This window comes from Cyrtonyx montezumae, unplaced genomic scaffold, assembly GCF_038088225.1.
Source record: "Cyrtonyx montezumae isolate F1298 unplaced genomic scaffold, pur_monq_1.0 scaffold_20, whole genome shotgun sequence".
Taxonomy (NCBI): Eukaryota; Metazoa; Chordata; class Aves; order Galliformes; family Odontophoridae; genus Cyrtonyx; species Cyrtonyx montezumae.
The window spans coordinates 3,116,247-3,139,767 of NW_027071937.1; the positions used below are offsets into that span (position 1 = coordinate 3,116,247).

The window sequence follows — 23,521 nt, forward strand, 5'->3', positions numbered from 1 at the left end:
GCTTGAGAGCTGCTAACTGTACAGTCTCAGGGTCACAACTTGGTTGAACAGTTTAGTTTTATACAGGAGGAGCATAACAATTAGGGATGAAATTATTTTATAACCCCCCATGTGAGTTAAAGGAATGTAAGATGTGGGTAGCAACTGTTCTTGGGTTGCTGTTTTATGGTGCTTTCTATTGTCAAGCATTAATTTCTCAATGTTTTGAGAAAAAATTATTGTCAATGACTTTTGCTTGTGTAGGGGCCCCCTTAAGTTGTTCCTGTTGCCTGTGCTCAGCTTTTTTTCTTTGGTTATTATGGGAGACCTGTTAGGTCAGGGCTTGAACTGGGGATTGAGCACCTGGTGAAGGGGTGTGGCTGCCCAGGGAGCACAAGCAAATTGTTTGGACCTGTGCTCCCCATATGACCACAATGGGTTGGACCTAGGGTGGAGCTCCTCTGGGCTCATACAAAGGCTGGCTGCTGGAGGGAGAGCATCTCTTGGACATGGGCTGCTTCCTGAGGAGGAGTGCAGCATAGCCAGAGCCCCCCTTCACCAGCTGGGTGAGTTCTGCTCTTCTTTCTGCGTGTGAGTGCTGGCCTACCTGCAGGTACTTTGTCTGGTTTTGCCAAGAACCTGTCAGAAGCAATTCTGTTTCTTCTTCATCAGCAGAACGGTCCTTCTGTTGTACTCCCTGTGTGCTACAGAGGTTGTTGGACACTTTCTGTTGTGTGCCTCCTGCTGGATAGCTCCTAACTCTTACCAGTCTTAAATTTTAGCTAACATGCTCATGTGACAGAATACTCTCACAAATTAAACCGTAAATGTATATAAATCAAATGTCCAGATTATGGCTCAGCTGGAAATCTCTTCAAAACATAATCTGTACATTTTCCCAGGTGTCAGTAACAAATACCCAGCTGGTTACTCCCTGCCGCATCCCTCAGGAGGCTTTGGTCAGCCAGACTTTCTGTACCCCCATGCCTTGAGAAACAGCAGTTTTCTTTTAGTGGGGTGACAGGGCAGCTTTGGTGACACTTCTTTGCCTAAAGAAGTTGCAGGATGTGCTGCTTTCTTACTGCTTGCATGCTCCGTGTTCCTATAGAGGCTCTGGGTGCAGGGAACAGTGAAGTAGCTTTTGGGTACCTGATGAGCAGATCACAAAGGCCAGCTTGCAGATCCCACATCGTGCACAGCCCTGAGTTGGAGTTTGGCTGTTCATGAAGATGCAGCTTCTTTTGCTGTCTTGAAGAGTAGTTATCAGCAAGAGAGGTGAGGCTGTGACGTGTGTATACGCCTTGAATTTGCACCAGCTTTCCAGTGGAGTTTAGAAAAAAGCACTTGTTGGGTTTGGTTACATCCTGAGGCGACCACATATCCAGCTAAGCAGAATTTTCCAAAGCATCTGTTCTCTTCCCTGTACAGAAATCCATCTTCTGATTATATCAGAGTGCCTGAGAAAGCTCAGGTCTGTTGGTTGTGTTCTTTTGAAAGCTGATCTTCTGGAAATGAAGTCTTCCAGTGAAAGGGCCTCCACAGGATGGTTGCAATGAACTGGTTTAATTGGTGTCACTGTGTAGCATCCCCTGCTGGAATGTGTCCACAGAGACACCCCATAACTCGTTCTTATTTTACGTTGGCACTCAAATGTTTCCCCTGGATTAATTTATTTTCCAACGGTTTTACTTTTTGTGTTGCAGCAATTGAACCGTATTTGGGGTTACAACAGCATCTCCCTTAAGCTCTTTTCTCTCCTGATTGCATTTGTTTGCTTTGGGTATGGGCTGCTGTCTTTGAAGCGTTTGCGTTTTTCACAGCGTTTGTTTGATGCTGTTGTGGCGCGTGTGTGGAATGAGTGTTATTTTTATTGCATGCCTTAGATTACGATCAACAAAACACTGTGGGGTGCACTAACAGCTGCATCAGGGTTGGGGTTTTCTTGTGTTTGCATTCAAGCAACGTTGAGATGTCGCACTGAGGGACGCAGGGAAGTACTGGTGGTGGGTGGACAGGGTGATGCACGTCGGTCTTCCCCAGCCTCGCTTCTTGTCGTGTGAGTGACTTACTACTACTCCAGCTTGCTCAGCCCGCGCTCTATTTTTACTGCGGCTCGTATTTGTTGTTGCGTAATAAAAGCGAGCGCGCCTTACCCAATACAAACCACGCTTTAAAAAACCAACACCAAAAAAAAACCCCAAACCCCACGAGCAAAAGCCAGCACTTCCCACCCAGCGGGAAGGCAAGGCAGGTAGGTGGTCCTGCTTGGGGAAGGGGGGGGTCCCGAGGCTGGGGGTGCCCTCCCGCTGGCTCCGCAGCGCGCAGCCCGGCCGTGCCCGCAGCCCCGGGGAGCGGAGCGGGGCCGGAGCGCGGTGGGACGCGGCGGCTCCTGGGAGCTGTAGTCCGTGCTCCCGCCGCCTCCTCCCGCCCGGCCCGGCACTACGGGCCCCACACGGCCCCGCGGCCGGCGCATGAGCCGTCGGCCGCCTTAGCGCATCTATTCTGCTGCTTTGCCGAGGATAAAAAGAAGAGCAACTGGAGGGACTGTAAGGCAAACGTTGCTGGAGCTGCCGGTGCGAAGTAATCTATTTAATCTTTCCCTTTATTTGTTAGATGCTCGGGGGTGCGTCGCTAGCATTGGGCCACGGCTTCGGGAGGGAGGGAGGGGGGACGGGGAAGAAGGGAGGGAAGGCAAAACCCACTTGGGAAAGGCCAATGCTGATTTTCTTTTTTTTTTCCTCCCCTTCCCTCTTCTTCCGCTCCTCGGTGCGGGAGCCCCGCGCCCCGCAGCCTTTGTGCGCCGCGACAAAGCAACAAAGCGCGGCCGGGCACAGCCTGCCCATTGATTTCCTCCCGGCCCCGCCGCTCCTGCCCACCCTTTTCTTCTTCTTCTGCCTCTTCTTCTCCTTCTCCTGCTCCCCCTGCCGCCTCGCCCAGCCCGAAGCCGCCCGAGCGGTGCGCGCCCATTCCCGGCCCCACCGAGCCCAGCTCAGGGGCAATTTCTTTCTTTCTTTCCTTCTTTCTTTCCTCCCCCCCTTTTTGTTTTGCTTTTTCCCCCTCCTTCTTCCCCCCTCTCTCTCTCGCTCGCTTTCCCTCGCTCGCTCTCTCTGCCCGCCATCTTTTGAAAGGGGGGGAAAAAAAAAGCAGGGGTGAGGGGAAAGAGGAGGTGTAGGAGCAATTAGAAAATAAAAAAATAAATAAATAAAAAGGGGGGGAAAAAAAGGGGAAGCGGAGGGGGAGAAAAAGAAACGGGGGGGGGGAGGAAAGCGAACGGGCGGGGGCTCGGTGCCGGGCGGAGCGGCTGCGGGCTCGGCCCGGCGGATCCCGGCCATTTCCCGGCGCTCCGGAGCCGCTCCGTGCGGGACTGGAGCGGACAGCGATGGCTTGTTGCTTCAACTTCGAGTGCTTCGGTGGTGTACGCGGCGACGTAGCTCTCGGGTTGTAATAAAATGCGAAACTTCAAACCAGCCGTGCTTTTTTTTTTGTTTTGTTTTGTTTTTCCTCCGTTTCTGCTACTTGTTGGCTTTTGCGCTTCCCTGGGCGCCTCCGGTTGAGCGTTGTTTGTAGGCTGCTTGGTTTCACTTTCAGACAAAGCTGCAGTGTTCAGGTCGCGGATCTCCGAGCGTCCCTAAGCTGCGAGGCTGAGCCCTGCCGGGTCCCCTCGGGCGCACGCAGGCTCTGCTCGGCTGGGAGCGTTGGGACGGACCTTCTGTTGGCGTCTGCAGGAAGCAGAAGTTACTGAAATAAACTTTTTTTTTTGGATGGGCAAACAGATGGGCTTTGCTAATACTTCTGATGTTTATAAGTTGTGCGTGTACGCTGCCTGACGTTGGTAAACAGTGGGTTGGGGGGTAATGCAAATAGCGGAGCACACCTGCCGTTGCTTGCTGGGAATAGAGAAGTGGGTTTTTGTAGGCTTGTTAGTGTTTTGAATGCGTTCAGCACGTGTGAGTTATGCTAAGGGGGCCTCTCTGAACTGGAGGGTTGGGTTTAACACCAAAACCCTCATCCCCGTTTGCTCAAGTTGTATTAGAGAGAGCTCTGCAGCATGTGCTGCACGGTGAGAGGTGTGGGGTGAACGTATGTGAGCCAAAACAAACAAGGAATCCCCAGCGTGGTCTGCTTGCTCTTACAAGCACAAACCCACGATCTGTATTGCTTGCAGCTCAGCTGTGCTGTGTGTGCAGAGTGCTGCTCGGTGCCTGCAGCCCCAGCCTGCTGCTGGTCCCTTAATTCAAAACTGCAGGGACTCGGCAGTGATACTCTCCTTCTGAAACAGTGTGACTTGTGACCTCTCAGCTTTCATTTTTCTGAAGGAGAAATGCTAAGCTTGTATTTTCTTTACTCCTTGCTGGTTAAAGATGCACGTTGTAGTGCTTTGTGGCAATGCTTAATGAAGGTTGCAGGGAGGTTAGCAGTCTTCAGCGTTTGGAGTCAGTTTGATTGCAATATTGTCTTCTGAGCTCAGTCTGATAGCAGTGGGTGCTCACCCCATCCCAACTGGAAGGGATCATTCCAGTGACCTCTGCCTGCAGAGTTTAAATGAAGAAAGAGTGCACGTACACACAGAATGTGTGTGAAATAGCTGGGGTTTGTTCTCAAAACTGACTTTGGTGTCTGAGCTGCGTTGATCTTAAATAAAAACTAAGCTCTGTTGCTGCTGGGAATAATTCTGACATTCTTAGAACTGTCAAAAAATGCTGTTTTTGTTGGTGGCTGCAAGTGCAGGGTGTTTTGGTGGGCTTTGTAACAGGAGTTTCCTTGGGCTGCTGTAACCACGTTAGGAGCAATGGCTTAAATCTCAGTTCTTAATAATCAAGCCAAACTCTGGCTTCCTGAGTTAAGAACTGTTTGTGATGTCATCCTTCAGTCCCCTTTCAACAGTGGGGGTGGTACTGAGGGTCCGTGGTGTTTGCAGCCCCTCTCCTGGCCTGCCTGACCTGGTGTGCAGCTCTGGGGGCTGTTTGCCTCCAGCCAGCCTGCTCGTGCTCCCAGAGCCCTGCTCCTTCCCCCTGGAGTAATTTGGGAGCTCACTGACAGCGCAAACAACTCCAAGTCAAATCCCTCTCCCCAGCAGCAGCTGAGTGATGTAGGGGGGCTCATGTTTCAAAGGCTTAATTACTTTGACAAAATATATTACTCTGTCGACTTCGCTATGCTATCAGGTGATTTCAGTATAGGCAGAGCTGCACTTACCTAAACAAAGAACGCTTGCATCTCAGCGTTGCTGATTGTTTCTCTTTAATCCTAGTTGCTCTTTCTCGTGCTAATTTACAAAATTCATTAATCTGCAGTGAGTTTCCCAATCATTACCGTGGACTGCATGTTTTGTTGTGTTGGTTTTGTTGGCTGTTGGTTTCCTTTCTTTTTATTTTTTAAATTACCACATTATTCTCCAGTAATAGCCCAGAACACCACTGCAAGCAATAGAGTTCTGGGAATTAGGAAGGAGCCATTGTTTGCTGTGCTGCTCAGTGAGCTGTCAGGACATTTTGGAAGGATGTGTGCATCTCAAGCTTTTCATTCCACAGTGTCTTACTGTGACGTGTCTGTGTTTTTGTCAGTCATTAGTGCTTGTCGGAGATGAACAACTTTCTTTGGAGCACACTAACGCTGCTGTGAAAGGGAGGAAGTACTCTTTAACCCACTTGCTGCTAAAGCCAACATTGAAAGGATTTAAATTCTTTTGGAGAACAGTATGGAAATTCGCTGTAATGTGCTGCTAAGGCTGCTTTTTCTCCCAGCTCTTGTTCCTTCCCCCAGTCTTGCTGATAAGGCACCAACTGAAGAAACACTCGCCTTTTTTGGATTCCTTTCACACCTTGCTGGGCCTCAGTCTCTTTCTAGCTTGAGTCTGATAAGAAGACACCATCATGTCTGGGGGTATTTCAGCAACATCTGGACAGAAAAGGAGGTTTGTGTATCTCATTCCTTTTCTGGGACCAGGGTTTGGCATTTTCCCCTCCACCAGCAGCACAACAGGTGGAACAAAGATAAAGCAGAGGTGAAAGTTCTCTGAAATGGGGACCAACCTGGAGCAACGTGAACTGACTGAAATGATCCCCGAGTCCATTTATCTTCAAACTTTGAGGTTCAGATTCAGTTCTGGTTGGCACAAGTCTGCTGTGGAAATGACCTTGTTTGCTCCTCTTTCCTTTAAATCTTTTCTATCGAAAGGAAAAGGAGGCTGAGGCAGACATATAGCAGTTCTCCTCAGCTTTGAGAGCTGATTCTACCTCTGAAGTTTAAATTTGCAGCACTTCACTGATGCAGCTGCACTGATGCTGTTGCAGAGCGCTTCGTGCCCTGACACAATCACACCAGCAAGGATGCACTTTGCGTGACTGACTCGACCTGTTGTAACCAAACCCCAGCAGTGCTGGAACAAAGGCACACTTTTCCTTGTGTAACTTGGTCTTTTTATGCTATCCTTGTATAACACCATGGGAGGTGCCTGGAGGGAATCACACTTTCTCACAATTCTCCAGTGCGACCATGCCAACAGAAAGCTCTTTTCTAGAACTACACTGGCCAACAGATGTCTATAAGCAAGTGGGAAGCTTGCGGTATAGTGCTGCTTTGCTGGTAGGGGACTTGGAATGCTGTGTTCCCTTCCCTGCTGTGCAGAGCAGGAGCCTCCTCCTGCCTGGAGCTGGAAGGCAGCAGGGGCACCTTCCTCTGTTCCCCCCTCATCAACGTAGCTCCTCACATAGGCAGGGATAATAGAATTCAGAATACATTTTCCCCTTTTTTTGCTGACTGCTTGGCAGTTTAAATGAGATGCATAAATGCAGGGAGTTGAAACTGCCTTATGTCCTCTTGAGGAGTGACAGCAGCTTAGCTAGCACAGTCAGTCTCAGCCAAGCTGACCTGCAGCTTCCTTACATAGTTGATAGCAAATTTATGGTCTGCCCAGCCTTAGCAAAATCAGCGAGGCACGTTTCACATGAAATAGACCACATGTAGTCTTCTGCTCTTGTTTGCATACATTTGCTTTAAGTTAACACTGCCTTATCCTGGGACGGTGTGTTTGTTAGGTTGAGTACTATGTTTCCAAACCAGTCTGAATTGGTGCAACCTGTCCAGGGGAATGTTGATAGGGGATGAATGGTGGTCATAAATAGGAGGGCTGCAGCAGTGTGATACATTACTGCTCATCTGTCAACCTGCAGTAATTAACTTGGTGGGTGGGTGGGTGTACTTGCTGTGCCCCATTACCAAGTGTAACATTACTGTGGCTCAGCTAACAAGTAGTAATTTTATGTCATAGTAATTCCATCCCTTTCACTTCATTGTCCATCCCCTCAAAGCAATTTGAGTGTCATATATTGGTTTAAATTGACCTTATCTGCTTGGGAAAGTTGTGGTGCTGTAAACTCAGAGCACGACTGAAACCACTAGCAGCTGATCTCTGCTTACTCCACTTTCAGTGTTTTATGTCCTAAAACAAATCTGCCCTATAAAAATAGGTTTGAGAAATGAATAGAAAGCAGCGTTGTGGCACAGTGTGTGCACCAGAAAGGTCTGCTGAGGGAAGAAGGTATTTTCCCCTAATGAATCTCTTAGATAATTCTGCTAGGGACTGTGAAATGCTTGTAAGAAGTTAGCATAGCAGTGTGTCTGTTTATTAGAAGCCTGTCTTCTCTGTCCGTGTTGGCACGGGGGTACCCCTGAGGATAAGATCCATAGCACTTGTGCATGGTGTTAGTAATGCTGGTGTAACAGTGTGCAGCATTAGGAACTGATGTTCCATGGCCTATATAAATGCATGGGAAGAGACTAATGGCTTTGTTAGTGAGTGGTAGGGGAGGTATTTGTAGCCCCATTTTGCAAGTGGGGAACTGAAAAACAGAACGGGGAGTCAAGAGCTGAGCTCAAATGTCAGCGTGCTGTTCTCTAGCTTTTTTTTTTTGTAATTGTTTGCAGGTGTAGCAGAAGCTCTGAGATGCTCTGCCAAGCAGGGAAGGATTCGCTCTTGCTTTTTCTTTCCCCCCCCTTTTTAGCATGCTTTGTGTCCAATAATCTCTGTCTTTGGAAATGAAAGAGCAGAAAAAGAAACAATCGTGACACAACCTGTTGTGGAAAGATTATGTATAATTGATTCACTGTATGCTGAGTCGAACTGAATGAGTGAGTTTTTACTTTCATACCAAACGTACACAGAGCAGCATATGCTGATTAAAGAGGGGGGAGGGCAGGCTCTTTCTCAGAACACAACTGTTTAACTGCAGCTCTCATCCTTTACACAGCAGAAAAAGAGAATCCTGTCAGTGTACAAACACTGTAATCCCGTTAAGAGTTCTGAAGCCTTTCCGGGTGTTGCCATATTAAGCTTTAATGGGCGTACATCTGTTTCTATTATGTCTGTGTCATTTGAAATTTGGATTGGTGACAGAGTGTGTTGTTTGTTTTTTTTTAATAATACAGCTGAGAAATGGTTCGGTAACCTGAAATTGGCAAAGCTGATTACTGGAGTCACCAGGTGAATCTGCAGTAGTCTCATGTATTGGATACGGAGGGATACAGCAGACAGCATTTGTTCTGGTTCTGAATTTGCAGAGTTGTCCAGTGCTTAGAAGCTGTGACTAAGTCTACAGTCTTCTGCTGTGCCCATCAGCAATGCTTCTAAGCTCAGTGTTATGTGAGCATGGCGATTCCTTCCTTCCCTTGACTGGGATTCAACTTCTTAGGGTGGTATTTTAGGAAATAGGGGAGACACTCAGGTCTCCATAATATTGTATGACCTATGCTTGTATACTGGGGCATGTTCTGCTACCATCCTGTTATGAAGATGCATCTTCAGGTCTGGGCACTGTTGTCTAGATTAACTATCAACCCTGGCAATGGGAATGCCCACAAATCTACCTCTCTGTGAACAGACTTTGCAAGTTCAGATAGCCTTCTTTGCCATTTCTTCTCTCCCTAATAGACAGCTAGAAAAGGGAGAGAGACCTGGCAGTGTGCACCGCCTGAGTTTGTGTCTTTGCCCAAACCTCCCTTAGAGGTTGATTTTGTTGGTCCTACTAGTTATCTCTTGTAGGTGGTAAATCTGAAAAACCCATCTATGGAGAGGTGCAGGACCACAGAAACCATGCAACTTAGTAAAGGGGAGAGTTGTTTGACACTGTGCAGGTACAGGGATAGCAGATGTGTTGCAATGCTCTGGATACAAGACAGCACAGCATATGCTAAGAAGCAGATTCACCTTCTTTCCTTTCCCTGTGAACCCTGACTGCCAGCTACCTGGCTTCATTCTGGCTCTGTTCATGATTATGAGATGACGTGGGTTCAGTCCAGTGGGTCATGCAGAGTAGCTTCATTGTATCTGCACTTCTCCTGGCTAGGGAGAAATGGCACTAGAAGACTGCCCAGGCATGTGAGTCTCCCAAACTCTTTCCTCTCTATGCTAAATCTCGATGATGAAATGAAAGCTGAGACATAGATATTTTTTTGAGCCCTACACGATTTGTGTTGGAGAAAGTATGACATGCATTTCAATTCTTCTTCAGACTCAATTAGGAAGTGCTTTCTGTGTCATCAGTAGCCCAGTGGGCAAAATGCTTAAGCCTTAATTATCAGAAGGACCATCATTTTATTTGGGGTATCCAGCAGAGTGCTCGGAGAAGACCACTGTATTTTCATAGTTGGGATAAAGTAAGTCTTGGATCCCCTGATTTTGAAGGTGTGATAAAAGCCATCTTAAGGCATCCTTGTTTGTGGTGTGCACTGAGTCCATATTGGAGCTGAAAGCCCTTGAAGGTGCCAGTTACACTCTGGCTAACTGTCCTGTACAGGTTAGGAGTGGACAGGCTCCTGTCTGAGGAAACACCTGCTCTTACAATAGCCAAGGAGAGACCAAGGGTGGGAAGTCCATCTGTATAATCTGATGAGCATTAAACTATCCAAGTCAAAAGCTGAGGAACTGAGTTAATCTGCTGTTCTTTTCCCCTCCCTCACACAAAGGTAAGTTAAGGGCACAGTTCTGTTTTTGTGCCTCAGGATGTTACTGAGGCTGTGCTCAAAATAATATACACAAGAAAAAAAAAAGTCTAATTTTTGATATCTGGAATTAATGACACGGGAGACAACAGGGACAGCTGAATGGCCTTTCAGACTGCAAAGCTGCAGTATGCTATAGGGGCACTCGAGCCAAATTCCCATTTCCTGCATTGAGGCCAGGTGCAAATGCTTCATCCCCAGTCCTGAGGGGGTGGCACGCTGTATGTAGCATGCATGTGTCTGCCAAGGAAGCATTGGCTGATAAAGCAGCTTGTCTGCCCTCAAGTCTTGGTCTCAAATTGCAGATCCTTTTGCTTTCCAAGAGAACATCCCTGCTGACATGGAGTTAGTAGGCAGTGAAAGCTGCCTGAAGCTCAATTCCTAGTCTGGGCTGTGAAGGAAAGCAGAGTGGGAGGAAGAAGAGGATATGCACCAGCTCTATTTTTTGGGGGGGAGCCTGAAGGAGTGGTAGTGTGTTCCTGCTCTCTACGGCCATAGACATGAAATGGATGCAGCTGTCCTCACATCACAATCTTATCTGTTTTGACAGGTAGATTTTTTGGGCCATGCATTTTAAACACTACAATGAGTGATGATATAATTGTCTTCAAAATCAATGAAAATCATTCCTGGGACTACAAGACTGCCTGGATCTGGAACTTGGTTGCTTTAGGGACTGTGTAGTAATAGTAAGGCTTGGGAGTCAACCCAGTAAACCTCTACACACTTATTTCCTTTCTTGAGATGGTTTATTTGAAAGGCAGTGGAGTTCACTTGGTTTGGAGGAAAGGAGACTTGAGGGTAGGAACACGATAGCTACCAGGCACTTGAGATAAAAACCATGTTCCCAGTATTTTGCATGGTGTTTCATTTGCCCCATGTGATGTCTGTGTTCTCAAGGAAACCAAATTCACATGCTGCCTCTTCTAAACTTTGGCTGCTGTTAAAATTTAATGCTCTGTACTTCCAGTTCTTTGCAATCCAGCAACTAAAGCGGCTCATGTACTGAGTAATGTATATGTCATCACAGTGGCAGCAAGGAAAGGAATCTTACTCTTCAATTAGGCAACTCAGGAAAGGCTGGAAAGACAGTTCTGCTCACTGTCTCTTACATGTTTTATAACCAAGTACCTGTGTTTGTCTGTCTTGGGAGCAACTTGTGTTTGTGGGAATCCGACTGGCTGGCAATCATTCCCAGAACCCTAATTTCTAGTTTCTGCACCTCAGAAGTAGTAGGAGTGTGCTAAAGCTCTCCCACGGTTGGAAGAAAGCCTGGGCAACACGAGCTTGAGCCTGCTGCTTCTCTGAGATGGAGAATAGCATATGGAGGCAAATCCGACCAACTTTTCAGCTATTGCTGCTGCCTGGGGAAAGGGAGCAAGCATCTGCTCTGGTTTCTGTACAGAGCCTGGGTGGGGAGTGATGCTTGGAGCTGCAGAGCATGGTGCCTGCTCCCACTGCCTGGCTGCTTGATCATGATCCTGCCTCCTTCCTGCCTTCAGAAAGCCTCCAGTTCTGCCTTCTGCACCGATGATGATGTTTTTCTGCAGGGCTGGCTGACAAACCTGCAACCTGGGCTTCAGGCCTCATCCCTGCAGCAAGCAGGGAGCAGCTGCTCTTCCAGGTAGGGGCAGGGTCTCACTGCATATCTGCAGAGTGCTGAGGGTCCTGATCTGCACAGCCTCTGTGCCACCGAAATGTAAATAATGATGTGTAGATAAAGGTGAGGTCAAGGAACATCTCTTCAACTTGATAATTTTCCCCAGTGGGAAGATTTATGTCACTGCTTCTGGCTGGGCTGGAGTTGCTCCAGGTTTTGGTCAGTGTCCAAGTAACCGTGCAGATACACTATATGACATGAAGAGTTGTCAGGCTCTCATGATAGCATAAAGCTTGCTACCTTCTAATTTTGCAATCAAAACAAATAGTACCCTGTACTGCAGGAGCAGCAGCAGGGGAATGAGCCATCCGTTAAGTGTTCTGCACTGCCAAGGGAAGTGGCAGAGCCGTTAGCTGAAGCAGCAGGCTTACTGGCACAATGCACGTTTCATGGGGCTTTATAGCTTCTTTTAAAACAGTCCCCACCACTGCAGACAGCCTGTGGGCTGCATCAGCTGAGCAAGACATTATCCTACTAGGACAGGGAATTATTGTCACAGGTTTTTTTTTTCCTGCCAGCTGTCTGTGCACTGACTGACCAACACAAGCAGCTCAACGAAGTAGAAGTTTAAAAACAAACAGAAAACCAACCTTCCAGCCTAGCTTTGAGATTGCTCAGCAGGAAAGGACAGGCTTGAGAACTCCAGAGAAGCAGTATTTGTTTGAAGGTTTGGGTCCTGCTTGTATTTGTCATCTCAGAGATGGATAAGAATCAGGAGAAATGCACAGTATGGAAGCAGAGTATGCTCTTCGTTTATGACAGCAAAAGGTTGTACTTTAAATTTGTAGAGTTAAAGGTGTAGTTGTGCAGCCAGAAAAATGAAGAACAGCTTCTGTTGCTTGAACGTTAAAGGTGTGCAGAACAGGAAAAGTAATAACTTAGTTTAAGTTATGACTTCAGGGCTAAAAAGCCCAGCCCTAGGCCCTCACTGTAAGATGCATGCCATGTCTGTGCACACACTGGTTTTGGCACTCTTCTTTCCAGGTCTGTACAGTGCCCTGCTGCACTAGTTCGTAAGCTTTGCTCCCTAGGAGTTTAAATCATTATTGATGCTAATGCAAAGTATGAAGATGCTGGAGGGCTTAGACCAAAGCTGTTTGTTTTTAATGTAATGATGGGACAATTCATTTTTCCTTTTGTTTTTTTTTTTGAGTGTGTGTGTGTGTGAGCCTATTTAAAGTGTCGCATTGGGTTATTTGTATGAGAAGGTGGGCAGGTCGTGCCTTTCTTCATTTAATAAGTGAGATCTGACAGCTAGGAGATGTCTCATGCAAAGCCATTGCCTCTCTGAATTCATTATAATGCACTCTATTAAGAAATGGGACATATTTCCAAAGCATTTACACCTCAGATTTTTTCCTAATCTTTTTTTTTTCAGTTCTCTCCTGACTACAGGGATTTGGGGTACCTGAGTGCAGATAGCTCTGCTGTTCTGGCAAGCCTGGGAAGATGGGTGCTTACATATCCTTCTCTGTTTTAGATCTATTTGTTTGTACACATCTATTTTTGTAAGATTCCCCTAAATTAGGTACTTGTTTACTTCTTGCTGTCATCTAATCAGTGGCTCACAGAGTAAGGTGATGTTCTATATTTAGTCCAGATATTTAGCAGAGATGATTAGGGATGTATCAAGGAAGAGTTATTTTTCTAGGGTGTCTTAATGTTCTCTCCTTCCTGTATTACTGCGGTTTCCATCTCAGTTCACATCTCTATATGTGACAAAGAAGCATATGTCAGTGAGAGTGTATTTGTGGTTTTCTGAGCATATTTCAAATAATTTGCCTCTAGAAAGTGGTTGTGGTCTGCTTGCCAGAAGAAGGGTAGCTGCAGTTATGATGTGAATTGAAATATCAAATGTTTATGGAAGATGACACAGCAGAGCTGTTTACCATATGGTATACAGGAGGCAGTGATACTCGACCAACGATTTTTCCCCCTGGAATTTTTCCAGGGGAAAATAGAAAAAAAGTAATGCAATTTGTGTATTCTTCTGTTTCATGCATCTCTGTTCTTTTAGCCAAGTCATGGGGAGCGATGTAAGTATAACATTATTATTTACATTGAGCCTAAATCTTGAGAATCCCATATAAAACTGGGGGCCTAGACAAGGGGGTGTAGTAATAGGCGTAGTGCAGATAGCTTCCAGTTAGGATGTTTCTGGTGACTCCTTTCGTTTGCAGCTGAACCTGGCACGTCTCTGCACGTTCTCTTCTCCTGATGGGGATCCTCTGACAGCTGTACCCGCCAGCTCTTGGTTCTGAGATGTCAGACTCAGCATTGCACCAGCGTGGGGACGTGCAAGCTGGCTCGGTGCCACTGACATGGATGTAGAGGCAGCACGGCTGTGTTTACCCAGAGCTGCGTGCTATGGATTTACTAGCTTGAGTCAGCACATTCATGGGAGTCTCTGCATTACATCCCAACTGTTCTTATGCTACTCTTTGCATGAAGATGCTCTCTGAACTAGGTAGAGCTTACTGGCTTTCTGCAGGCTTTGAATTTGGGAATTGCTGTTGCCACTCTCCCTTGTGTCTTGAGCTGTGCTCATCGTTAAGGTAACAAAGCTTGCCATGGAAAATGAAGCAGATAGGGTAAAGAGCCTGAGTTAAGGCACTTCTACAGTTGGTAGTGTTTGAGCATGCCTGCTTCAAATAAATACCAACATTTACACGTTGTTCTCTTTCCCTCATTTGCTTTAGGTTGCATGGTTGGACCCTGGAAATGGGATGTCAGTCCCATTCAGGGAGCATAAAGGAAGAAGGAAGATCTCCCAGTTGCTGCTGCTGTGACAGCGAGTGAGAGCAAGAGCAGGAAAATGTCGGCAGTCACGTCAGCAATTCAGGCTCCTCAGGGCCCTGTGAATCCACCGCCTCCGGAGGTCACTAATCCTAATAAGCCCGGCCGGAAGACCAACCAACTGCAATATATGCAAAACGTTGTTGTAAAGACATTGTGGAAGCATCAGTTTGCTTGGCCTTTCTACCAACCTGTTGATGCAATTAAATTGAATTTACCGGTACGTATCTGTCATCTTCTCAGTATTGCGTTCTTGGAAAGTTGTGTTAAATTAGATCAGTTTTCTGATTGCTGGTTCAGAATGGTTAGGTTGCTTTTGGTGATTACCTTGAATATTCTCAGACTCACCCGACTTGAAGGTAGTTTTTCAGAGCTGGAGAGGTGCAGGTCTCTGAAGGATTCCCTGATTTTCTGCTGACTTCAGCGTCGAGGGAGATGCTAATACTTTGGAGCAAGGTAGTTTGAAATGCTGGAGGCAGAGAGAACAGTTGCATTTATCTGTTTGCCTCCTGTACTTCGTTATGTATATCCTGTCTCTGTCAGACCAGAGAGTATGAGACAGCCAGGTTATTCATGAATGAACAAAGTTTGCTCTAAAAGCTTTCTTCCAGGGAGCAGAGCCACTCAACTTTTACCTCTTCAGCATGGTCCTATGGGTGTAAAAATCTCAGCAGTGGAAGCAAGCCCCTACCCACCTGTCCAATTAAACACAGAGCCCCCCCCATCTGCTCTGCTGTCCATTCCTCCAGGCTGGGCCACTGCAAATTTATTCTGACTGCTTTGAACAGGAGGCTTGCATGTAGGATTCAAGGGAAGCGTGGCTCTGGGATGTGAGGTTTGGAGAGCTCCAGTTACCACAGGTTATGACCTGATTTTATGGGCTGGGTCAGGAGTCTTTTGAACTCACTAATCTTGTTGATGGGTACTATTTAAAGTGCGAGGCAAAAGAGTGAAACGCTTAACACGTGTATAATGTTTCACCAGGTCTTTGCTCTTTTGTGTCTTCTTTTTGTGGATTTTGTTTCTCAGTGAGGCATTTTGAAGTGGTTTTAGGGTAGGTTACTAGAAAATTTGAAGGAGGAGTCAGTTGGAAGAAGAATTGCTTTTCACATGTGGTCTAAATCAGATCTGCACAAGCCCAGTAACCAGCAGGATTGCCTTTTCTGTCCTAGTGTGCCTTGCCTGGAAAAAATTGGTTTCTCAGGTTGCGCCTGAGAGCAGCCAGGAGCTGTGTGTGGCTTCATGCTCACATGCAGTGAGAGGCATTGCTGCTTCTCTTTGGAATGAGAAAATTACAGCATATAACCTCGCGTGCCTTGAGTGTCTCCAGACTAATCACAGCCTCTACAAATGCTCGAGTCCAGCCCAGAGAGAAACTGGGTTAACGCGTGGAATCCTTTGGAGACCATTTCAAGAGCCACTGAAAATGTTAGTACAGTCTTAGCCAGTGCTGCCACTGCTAAACTCCTGTACGTGCTGAGTGTTTAAAGACAATTTTATAGTGAGGCAGGCAGAAACTGAACACCCAGCCAAAGTCAGTGCTATCCCTGTTACCCCTGCTTCTGGTTCTACATGAGTGTGAGTTGCATCACTGTGGTGTTAGCTGGCTGTGAAGTGTGGCAGCCTTCCACTCTGCAGCACCATCTATAGCCTTGGTAAAGGGTATTGAGGCTGCAAACAGCTTAAGGGAGAGCTGCTCAGAAGGCACGTCTTCTTCCACATCCTGCTGTTACTACCTTCCCTGTCCAGTTGTCCTTATACAAAACTGCTCGTGTCTAAGTAGGCATTTGTATGTGTGTTAAAGCATGCACTGGGGAGCTGAGAAAAGCTGCCAGCTGTAGAGTGGGTTCTGATGCCTTGTAATTAAGTGGATAATAATCACAGGCTGTAAATTTGAAAATAAAAGTAAAAATGATATTTGCAGATTGCACAAAAATATGGGCATGTGTGTTTTGGGGAGGGAATTTGAGGAGAAAACTGGGAGTAGGATAAGATGTGAGCACGCTTTTTTTTTTTTCCTCGTGTCAGGCAATGTAACTTCTTTCCTGTTTGTCCCACAGGATTATCACAAAATAATAAAAAACCCCATGGACATGGGGACCATCAAGAAACGCCTGGAACATAACTATTACTGGAGTGCCAGTGAATGTATGCAGGATTTCAACACCATGTTTACAAATTGTTATATTTATAACAAGGTAAAGAGCCCAGACAAGCACTTAGCTGGGGCATTGCCTAGGAAAAGGCACCTACAGTTGTTACAGCACAAGTTTTAAGCTGGGCAGCTCCTCTTTGCTGCAGCCCTCTTTGCAAGGATTCAAAATGCCACCAGTTGTATCTGTGTTACTTGAAATACACAAGGCTGTCTTTGTGCCATGTTGTGATTCCCTCGCAGTAGTGAAAATGGCCAATGTGCCTTATAATTATATGTACACTTCTGTTTTGGTGTAGCAGCGCAAGTTTTGATTCCTTTTATTTCCATTTAGTTCTTCAAGATGAGCTGAAGTATGTGCAATGCTTTGCAGGTGTTTTGTGGGTTGTTAGTGGTAAGTGTTGCATTAGTTGTCAGTAAACAGTGCTTCCTGCCTCTTAGCAGAGAGCAGTGAGTTGCACTGCTCTGTCCATTGCTGTATCTCATTCATATTTACCCATTGTGACATTGCCTATTATTGTTTTGCATCTGGTTTGTCTGATGCTTTGTTAGGTTGTTAAAAGCTGCTCTTCTTTGTTATTTACAATGGTTTGTCATCACTGACCCATGCTGGAAAACAAGTTGAAATATACAAATGAATTAGTTTAAGCACAGACTATATGTTTACACTCTTCTCTAGGATCTGTTGGCAAGCAGGGAAGGACAGCTTATCTGTTCCAGTTTTCTGCTTCCACGCTGATGCAGGCTTCTGCTGGAAGTCCTGATATTCTTTGGATGCAGCGCATTTAAAGGCTGTGATTATTACATTCTAGACTAGATAAGAGGAGCAGGAGAGCTTTGTGCAAGCAGAGAGAAGAGCTAGTCTGCTTATTGCCAGGGGATTGGATGCCATTGTTTTATTTGAGGGGCAGTGTCATTGGGGATTTCAAAGCGTGATCTTGTACCTTTTTTCTTCTGATGTGTGGATGACACAACTCAGGCTTGTCGTCTTCCTGCAGCCCACAGATGACATCGTCCTTATGGCCCAAGCCCTTGAGAAGATATTTCTGCAGAAGGTTGCTCAGATGCCTCAGGAGGAAGTCGAATTATTGCCCCCAGTTCCTAAAGGCAAAGGCCGTAAGCCGTCAGTGGGCACGCAGAGCACAGGTATTTCCCTGACCCGATGTCAGTAAATGTTACAAGCCTGTTGCTAAGGCCTGACCCGTGTTCCAAGCTGTGTGATATAGCACATGGTGAGAAGACAGGGAAAGGAGTTGTGTGGTCTATGAGAGATGCCTAGATAACATTCACCCGGTGTTTCAGGCCTTGTCTATCTTACTGCTACTTTCCGTTTGTCATACGAATATCTTTCCATCTGTGATGTATCCATCTGCACAGTGCACCACTGGGGGAGGGCAGTGCTGTTCTTTTCTGTATAAGAAGAAGAAAGCAAGGCGAGGAGAGCTGAGGTAGTTAGATATGGCAGCGTGCTGCAAGTGACAGACCGTGGTGCAGAGTGCCTGAACAGATCTGGGATTATACAGCCCACTCAGGGCCCCGACAGAAGACTTACACAGTGGAGACTGAATCTTGTCAATCCTCTAAACTTCAGTTAGTGTTTTTCTTCTGCACACACAGTTGCAGCTTCACAGAATAGAGGATTTCTTAAGCAGTTGCAAAAGGGTATGTAGACTATTGCATCTCAGTCAAAACTAAGCTTAGTGCAGCATACCTTGAGCTGATTTTAAATGGATTTAGGACAAAAACATCTGTGAACGGGGTGAAACAGCTCGTGAAGGAGATTGTATGGACTGAATTGAACTGTTGCATGCTTTTTCTGGTCTAATTTTTGCACTGGGAAAGTCAACTGTTCCTCTTTGTTTTCCCATCTCTCAGGTGTGAAAGTTGTGCTGAAAGTTTATAGCAATACATCTTTTTTAGCATCCTTTGATAAAAGCTGCTATAGAAACATATGGGCATATCAACACTTTGGTTATTAGTTACTACATTTGTCCTGTTTTAGTAGGCAACTTTTCGGCAGTGTAAATGTAGAATAAGAGGTATTTGTCTCACTCATGGAAGTGGGGAACTCTGCACCAAGCTCTGTTTCACTGGTGTTGCACAACTTGTGGCAAATCTAAAGCATTAGTGAACTGGGAGCCTTTTGCCAAGCCCGTGACTGCGCAGTCCAGCAGCACCAGTGCCACTTTATTCCCCATGTCTTATCAGCACTTGGAACCATCAGTACACTGCAGTGTGCTTTCACTTTGTCGTTGGATAGGAGCTCAGCAAGCAGTGGCAGTGTCTTCTGTCTCCCCGCCGGCCCCGTTCCAGAGCGTCCCTCCAGCCGTGTCTCAGACGCCCGTCATCGCTGCCACCCCTGTGCCAACCATCACTGCTAATGTCCCACCTGTCACTGCCCCACCTGCTGCTGCCCCCCCTCCGCCTGCTGCTCCGATAATGCCCGTGGTTCCTCCTACGCCGCCGGTAGTGAAGGTAAACAGAGCTCGACCTCTTCCTCTTCAGAAAGCCATGTTGCTAAGCAGTGCTTTAATTTCATCCCCTTGCTGCTGGTGACGTGCATTGGTATTTCTCTTTGCATTTGACTCCTTCTCTGGCCATCGGTGTCCCTTTGGGATGTGCTCAGACAAGTGCTTGCTGTTGGGTTGGAGCGGATTCGGCAAAGTTTTGCTCGTTGTCCCACACCCCATTTGAGCTGGTGTTGATTGTAATCGCTCCAACTCAGTCACAAGCTCTTATCTGACCATAGCCTTAGCCAGTACTGATGCTCCATCAATCAGAAGGCTACTGGAGATTTCTCCCATTTTGATCTATATTACCCAAAGCATCTTTTCCCTGTAACCAAATCTCTGATTTTCCTGGAACTATTCCTTTAAGATTCGCACACTCCAGCACTAGGAGTGTTTCTCTCTGCTATAAACCAGTTCAAGACAAGCCTGTCACTCCAGCTGGAGGAGATCGGTGTGGCCTGCAGGTTTTGGGTACATTAATTTTGTCTTCCTTACTGAGTAATCTTCTGGGAGGTGTCAATGGTGTTTTGCTATGTTAATTTACGTGTAAGTAAAAATGTTGCTTTAAATGATAGGAATTTTCCTAGCAAGCTGCATATTGCTTTAAAAAGAGACAGAACGTAGCTTAGATAACATTTTTTTTTCCTCTAAAATGAGAAATGAAGTGCAGAACATTGGCACTCCTGATTTGAGGTTGCGTGGGCCAGCAGAGCCACAGAATTTTTTTCCCTTATTTCTCCCTACAGGCTGGGAATTACTAAGGACGTTGTAAGTCCGATCTTGCAGCTATGCTGTCCTCCTCAGAAGCCTGTTTCATAACACAATGTCTGACCGAATAGTTTGCTTCTGAGAATCACTTTAGTTTTAAAATTCAGGGATGAGCCCTGAAGCGGGTTTCTGAAATGTGTACTGCAAAGATAATCCTGCTTGGGATTTACTTAAGACTTGCCTTAGATTTCCTTGGGGAGCATTTTATTTTTATTTCTTCCTTCCTATTTTTTTTTGTTTGTTTCTTCCAGAATTGCTCCTTCATAGGAGCAAAAGACAGGACTGACTGGGCGATCACAGCTTGAATTAACGTGGGATGTATGTTTTATTTGCTTGGAGCAAAATCATTAAATTCTTACTCTTGTCCGTAATAAACATTCTACCTTAGCACATTCACTAAGTAAAAGGGAGCGAAGGCTCATAGGTCTTTGGTGATTAATATGCTTTGGTTCAGAACTTATAGCCTGATCCTGCCACTGGGGACTCAGACATGTGGTTAAGTTACTGACACTTACTAAGTCACCATGCATCAGCTGAGCTGCAGTAATCGACTGGGCGCACTCCTTTCCTTTGGCAAACATGAGGTAAGAGTCCTTAGTTTAAATCTCAGTGAAATACGTCGAGCTAACGCGTTTTGCATCATGTTTGGGGTTGGGTTGGAGATGTGCAGGTGGCTGGTTACTGTGGCTCAGGTGACACGTAGTAATACATCACGTTGTTGTCCGTGGATCGTGTGTGGAAGCCTCTAGTCACAGGCCCCGTTTATCCCAGTGAAATAATTGCATTTTCTGTCAGAGGACAGGCAGATGTGAGGATCGGCGATGAATTGTGCTGGGTTTCTGCTGGCTGAGTGCGTGGACCGGGCTCGTGCTCACGAGGTCTCTCCATGTGCTGTTTCAGAAAAAGGGAGTGAAGCGGAAAGCAGATACAACCACCCCCACCACCTCCGTGATCACCGCCAGCCGGAGCGAGTCCCCCACCCCCCTGTCAGACCCCAAGCAGGCCAAAATCATCGCCCGGAGGGAGAGCGGGGGCCGGCCCATCAAACCACCAAAGAAAGACCTCGAAGATGGAGAGGTCCCCCAGCACGCAGGGAAGAAGGGGAAACTCTCTGAGCACCTCAAGTACTGTGACAGCATTCTCAAGGAGATGCTTTCGAAGAAGCACGCGGCCTATGCGTGGCCCTTTTACAAGCCTGTTGATGCAGAGGCCTTGGAATTACATGACTATCATGATATTATCAAACACCCCATGGATCTCAGTACTGTTAAAGTACGTCTGCACTTAACCACCTCTTTTGCAGGATGCCTCAGCCCTCTGGTTGCAGAGGACTGGCTCCTTCTGGTGGGGGGGAGGGGAAGGGACAAGGGTGAAAACAAAATCAAAACTGTTTGGATATCATCTGGATATGTTTATCTTTTGTTTCGTTACCCTTTCCTTTTTTTTCCCATAACCTGGGATGTCTTTCTTCTGCCCTACAAAGCAGACTGTATGATGGCATCCTCTCCTCTTTGTGAACAGTCCAGCTGTTTAAACTCCTGTCATTGGGATTGTGTTGCACTCAGAAGCAGAGGTGCTGTATTTCATAGGATTCGATTGATAGTATCCCATTTCCAGAAGCTGCTGCCTGGCTGCTTGTTGGCACGATGTGTGGTCTAGGTAGGCTTTCACTGAGCAATTCCAGCTGGAATGTGCAGATCAACTGGTGCTTAGGTGGGGGGGCGGGAATAATGTGATGCTTACATGGTTCAAGCTTTGGTCTTTAGGACCTTAGCTCAGTGTGGTCCAGTATTCAGTGTTTTTCCCAGAAGACTGGGAAAGTTCTCTGAGTCCCAAATGTCTGGAGGAAAGCTATGTTATTCTAGTTCCCATCTTATGCAGACCTGTTGGAATCAGTGTTGGTGGAAGTGAGGCTTTCTGCTTTGTGCTGAAAGTCAAGGTGTGTCTGCTGGCTTTCAGGAGCGTGCCAGGACTGCTGTGCACCCAGCCTGGCTATGGTGGGATTGTCTCAAAAGCACAGGTGACTAAAGGGCAGCTGCATTCCTGGTTCCTTACGTGCTCCTTGGCAAGCAGTGTGCAGTGCTCTGGTGTGCCATGCCATTTTGCTGTGGTGCTACAGGGGTTCTTACTACAGCTGCTCTGTTTTAACAAGTTTTTAGTTGTACTGATGGTGAGAGAATAGTCATCACAGTCTGCACTCAGGACTTGATGAAGAGTTAGCAGTGTCTGAGTTAATAACTGTTCTGATACTGTGGTCAAGGTTCCCCATGGCTCTGTGTCTTTGTTTTCCCAACCATAAAATGGGAAGAATAATACTTAGCCTACTTCACAGGGCTGTTGTGAGGACAGATATCTGGAAACTGTGATGTAAGTACTAATTATTATTGATTGAGCTTTACCCAAGCTTTGCTAAAGGCCTGCAGCAATTTCCTTGGAGGAGATGAGAGTAAGAAGGGTGATTTGAGCTGCAGGCAAGAAGTGGGAGCCTGAAACAGATGGTAAAAGTGAGATAAGGGCTGAGGTGACCATAGTAGTTTGAGAAGCTGGAACACTTGTGCCTCACTGTGTTATTCTGCTGAGAGAAGAAAATCCCAGTGTTTTCTTGAGTAAGTTTCCATTTTCTAGTGCTCTGAGCTTGCAGGAGAAAGGGAGAAATTGTCCTCAACTTTGGTGCTGCAGTATGCAGTGTTCTTCAAGGAAGTTTTTAAAATATTTCTTTAATTGCAGCTGTTATAGAATACAAATGCAATTTTCCAAGGTAGCTCTCCCTGTGTAGTTTCTCTGTGGTACAACTAGGCCTGCAGAAATCAGGCACAGTCCTCGTGAACTGACAGCTGCTGTTTTCCCTGCTGAAGTCAGTGGAGCAGTGTGGCCTTGTCCCTCATTGGGACCTTATGCCATGCCCCAGGAGTGTCCTTTGAGGTCTTTGGAGAAGGTGGAAAGGGGGATGCATTAGGTCTTCAAACACGTAAAAGACTGATGCAGAAAGGAACAGTTCATCCTTTGTGGGCAGGACAAGGCTAGACATTCAGAAACAGATTTCTGAATGTTAAAGGATATTGAACAATGCAACTGATTGCTGAGAGAAATAAGTTTTTTTTTTTCTAGCTGCCTTCCCAGCACCCCTTCCAGTCCTGCTGTCTGTGACTTCTGATTTGCCATTGTAAACATGAAGAAGAAAAATTGTTAAGCAGCTGAATATCCCCAAATGAGTTTATAACCCAAATATATTCCGCCACATAATTTTGAAATCCGTTTTCTTTTGTCAAGTTAATTTTTCTTTACAAGCAAGCAAAAAATAAAAAAATCCACAGATTAAAACATTGTTGGGCTATGAAGCTGTTGGTTTTGGATGAAAGCAAAACCTCAGAGGCTGAAATGTATTTCACAGGCTGTAATCAGCTGCTGAGTGTGCCAAACAAATGCAGCGTATCAAAAAGGCCTTTCACGAAGTGAGGTGTATTTTAGAATAAATGGCCCCTTTCGTTTGAACACATTGTTTTGGCATTGGCCTGAGATGCTTTTTGAGCAAGGCCAGCTCCCCTTCAGACAGGAGAGACACAAATGTATTTTCCTTTCCATCTCTGTGCTACAGTTCAGAGGCTTTCTCCTCCTTTATTTACCAAGAAAATGAGCTCTCATGACACAAGTTTGCCA

The 23,521-nt window shown here is 46.2% G+C and overlaps 1 protein-coding gene across 4 annotated transcripts in view; it reads left to right on the forward strand.

The window, feature by feature from the left end:
• Positions 1–2,126: 2,126 nt before the first annotated feature.
• BRD3 (bromodomain containing 3) overlaps positions 2,127–23,521 on the forward strand; it is a 29,056-nt gene continuing 7,661 nt past the window's right edge. For 2 of the 4 annotated variants that reach the window (XR_010622274.1, XM_065737235.1), the window contains exons 1-6: positions 2,419–2,559; positions 14,338–14,654; positions 16,495–16,632; positions 17,585–17,732; positions 18,847–19,061; positions 20,765–21,136. Coding sequence is in view for 3 of the 4 variants with exons in the window: in XM_065737235.1 (XP_065593307.1) it covers positions 14,454–14,654; positions 16,495–16,632; positions 17,585–17,732; positions 18,847–19,061; positions 20,765–21,136 (1,074 nt within the window). In the remaining variant the exon portion in view is untranslated. Of the gene's footprint in view, positions 2,231–2,418; positions 2,560–14,337; positions 14,655–16,494; positions 16,633–17,584; positions 17,733–18,846; positions 19,062–20,764; positions 21,137–23,521 lie in introns of those variants that run through there. The other 2 variants (XM_065737237.1, XM_065737236.1) reach the window with 2 other exon arrangements.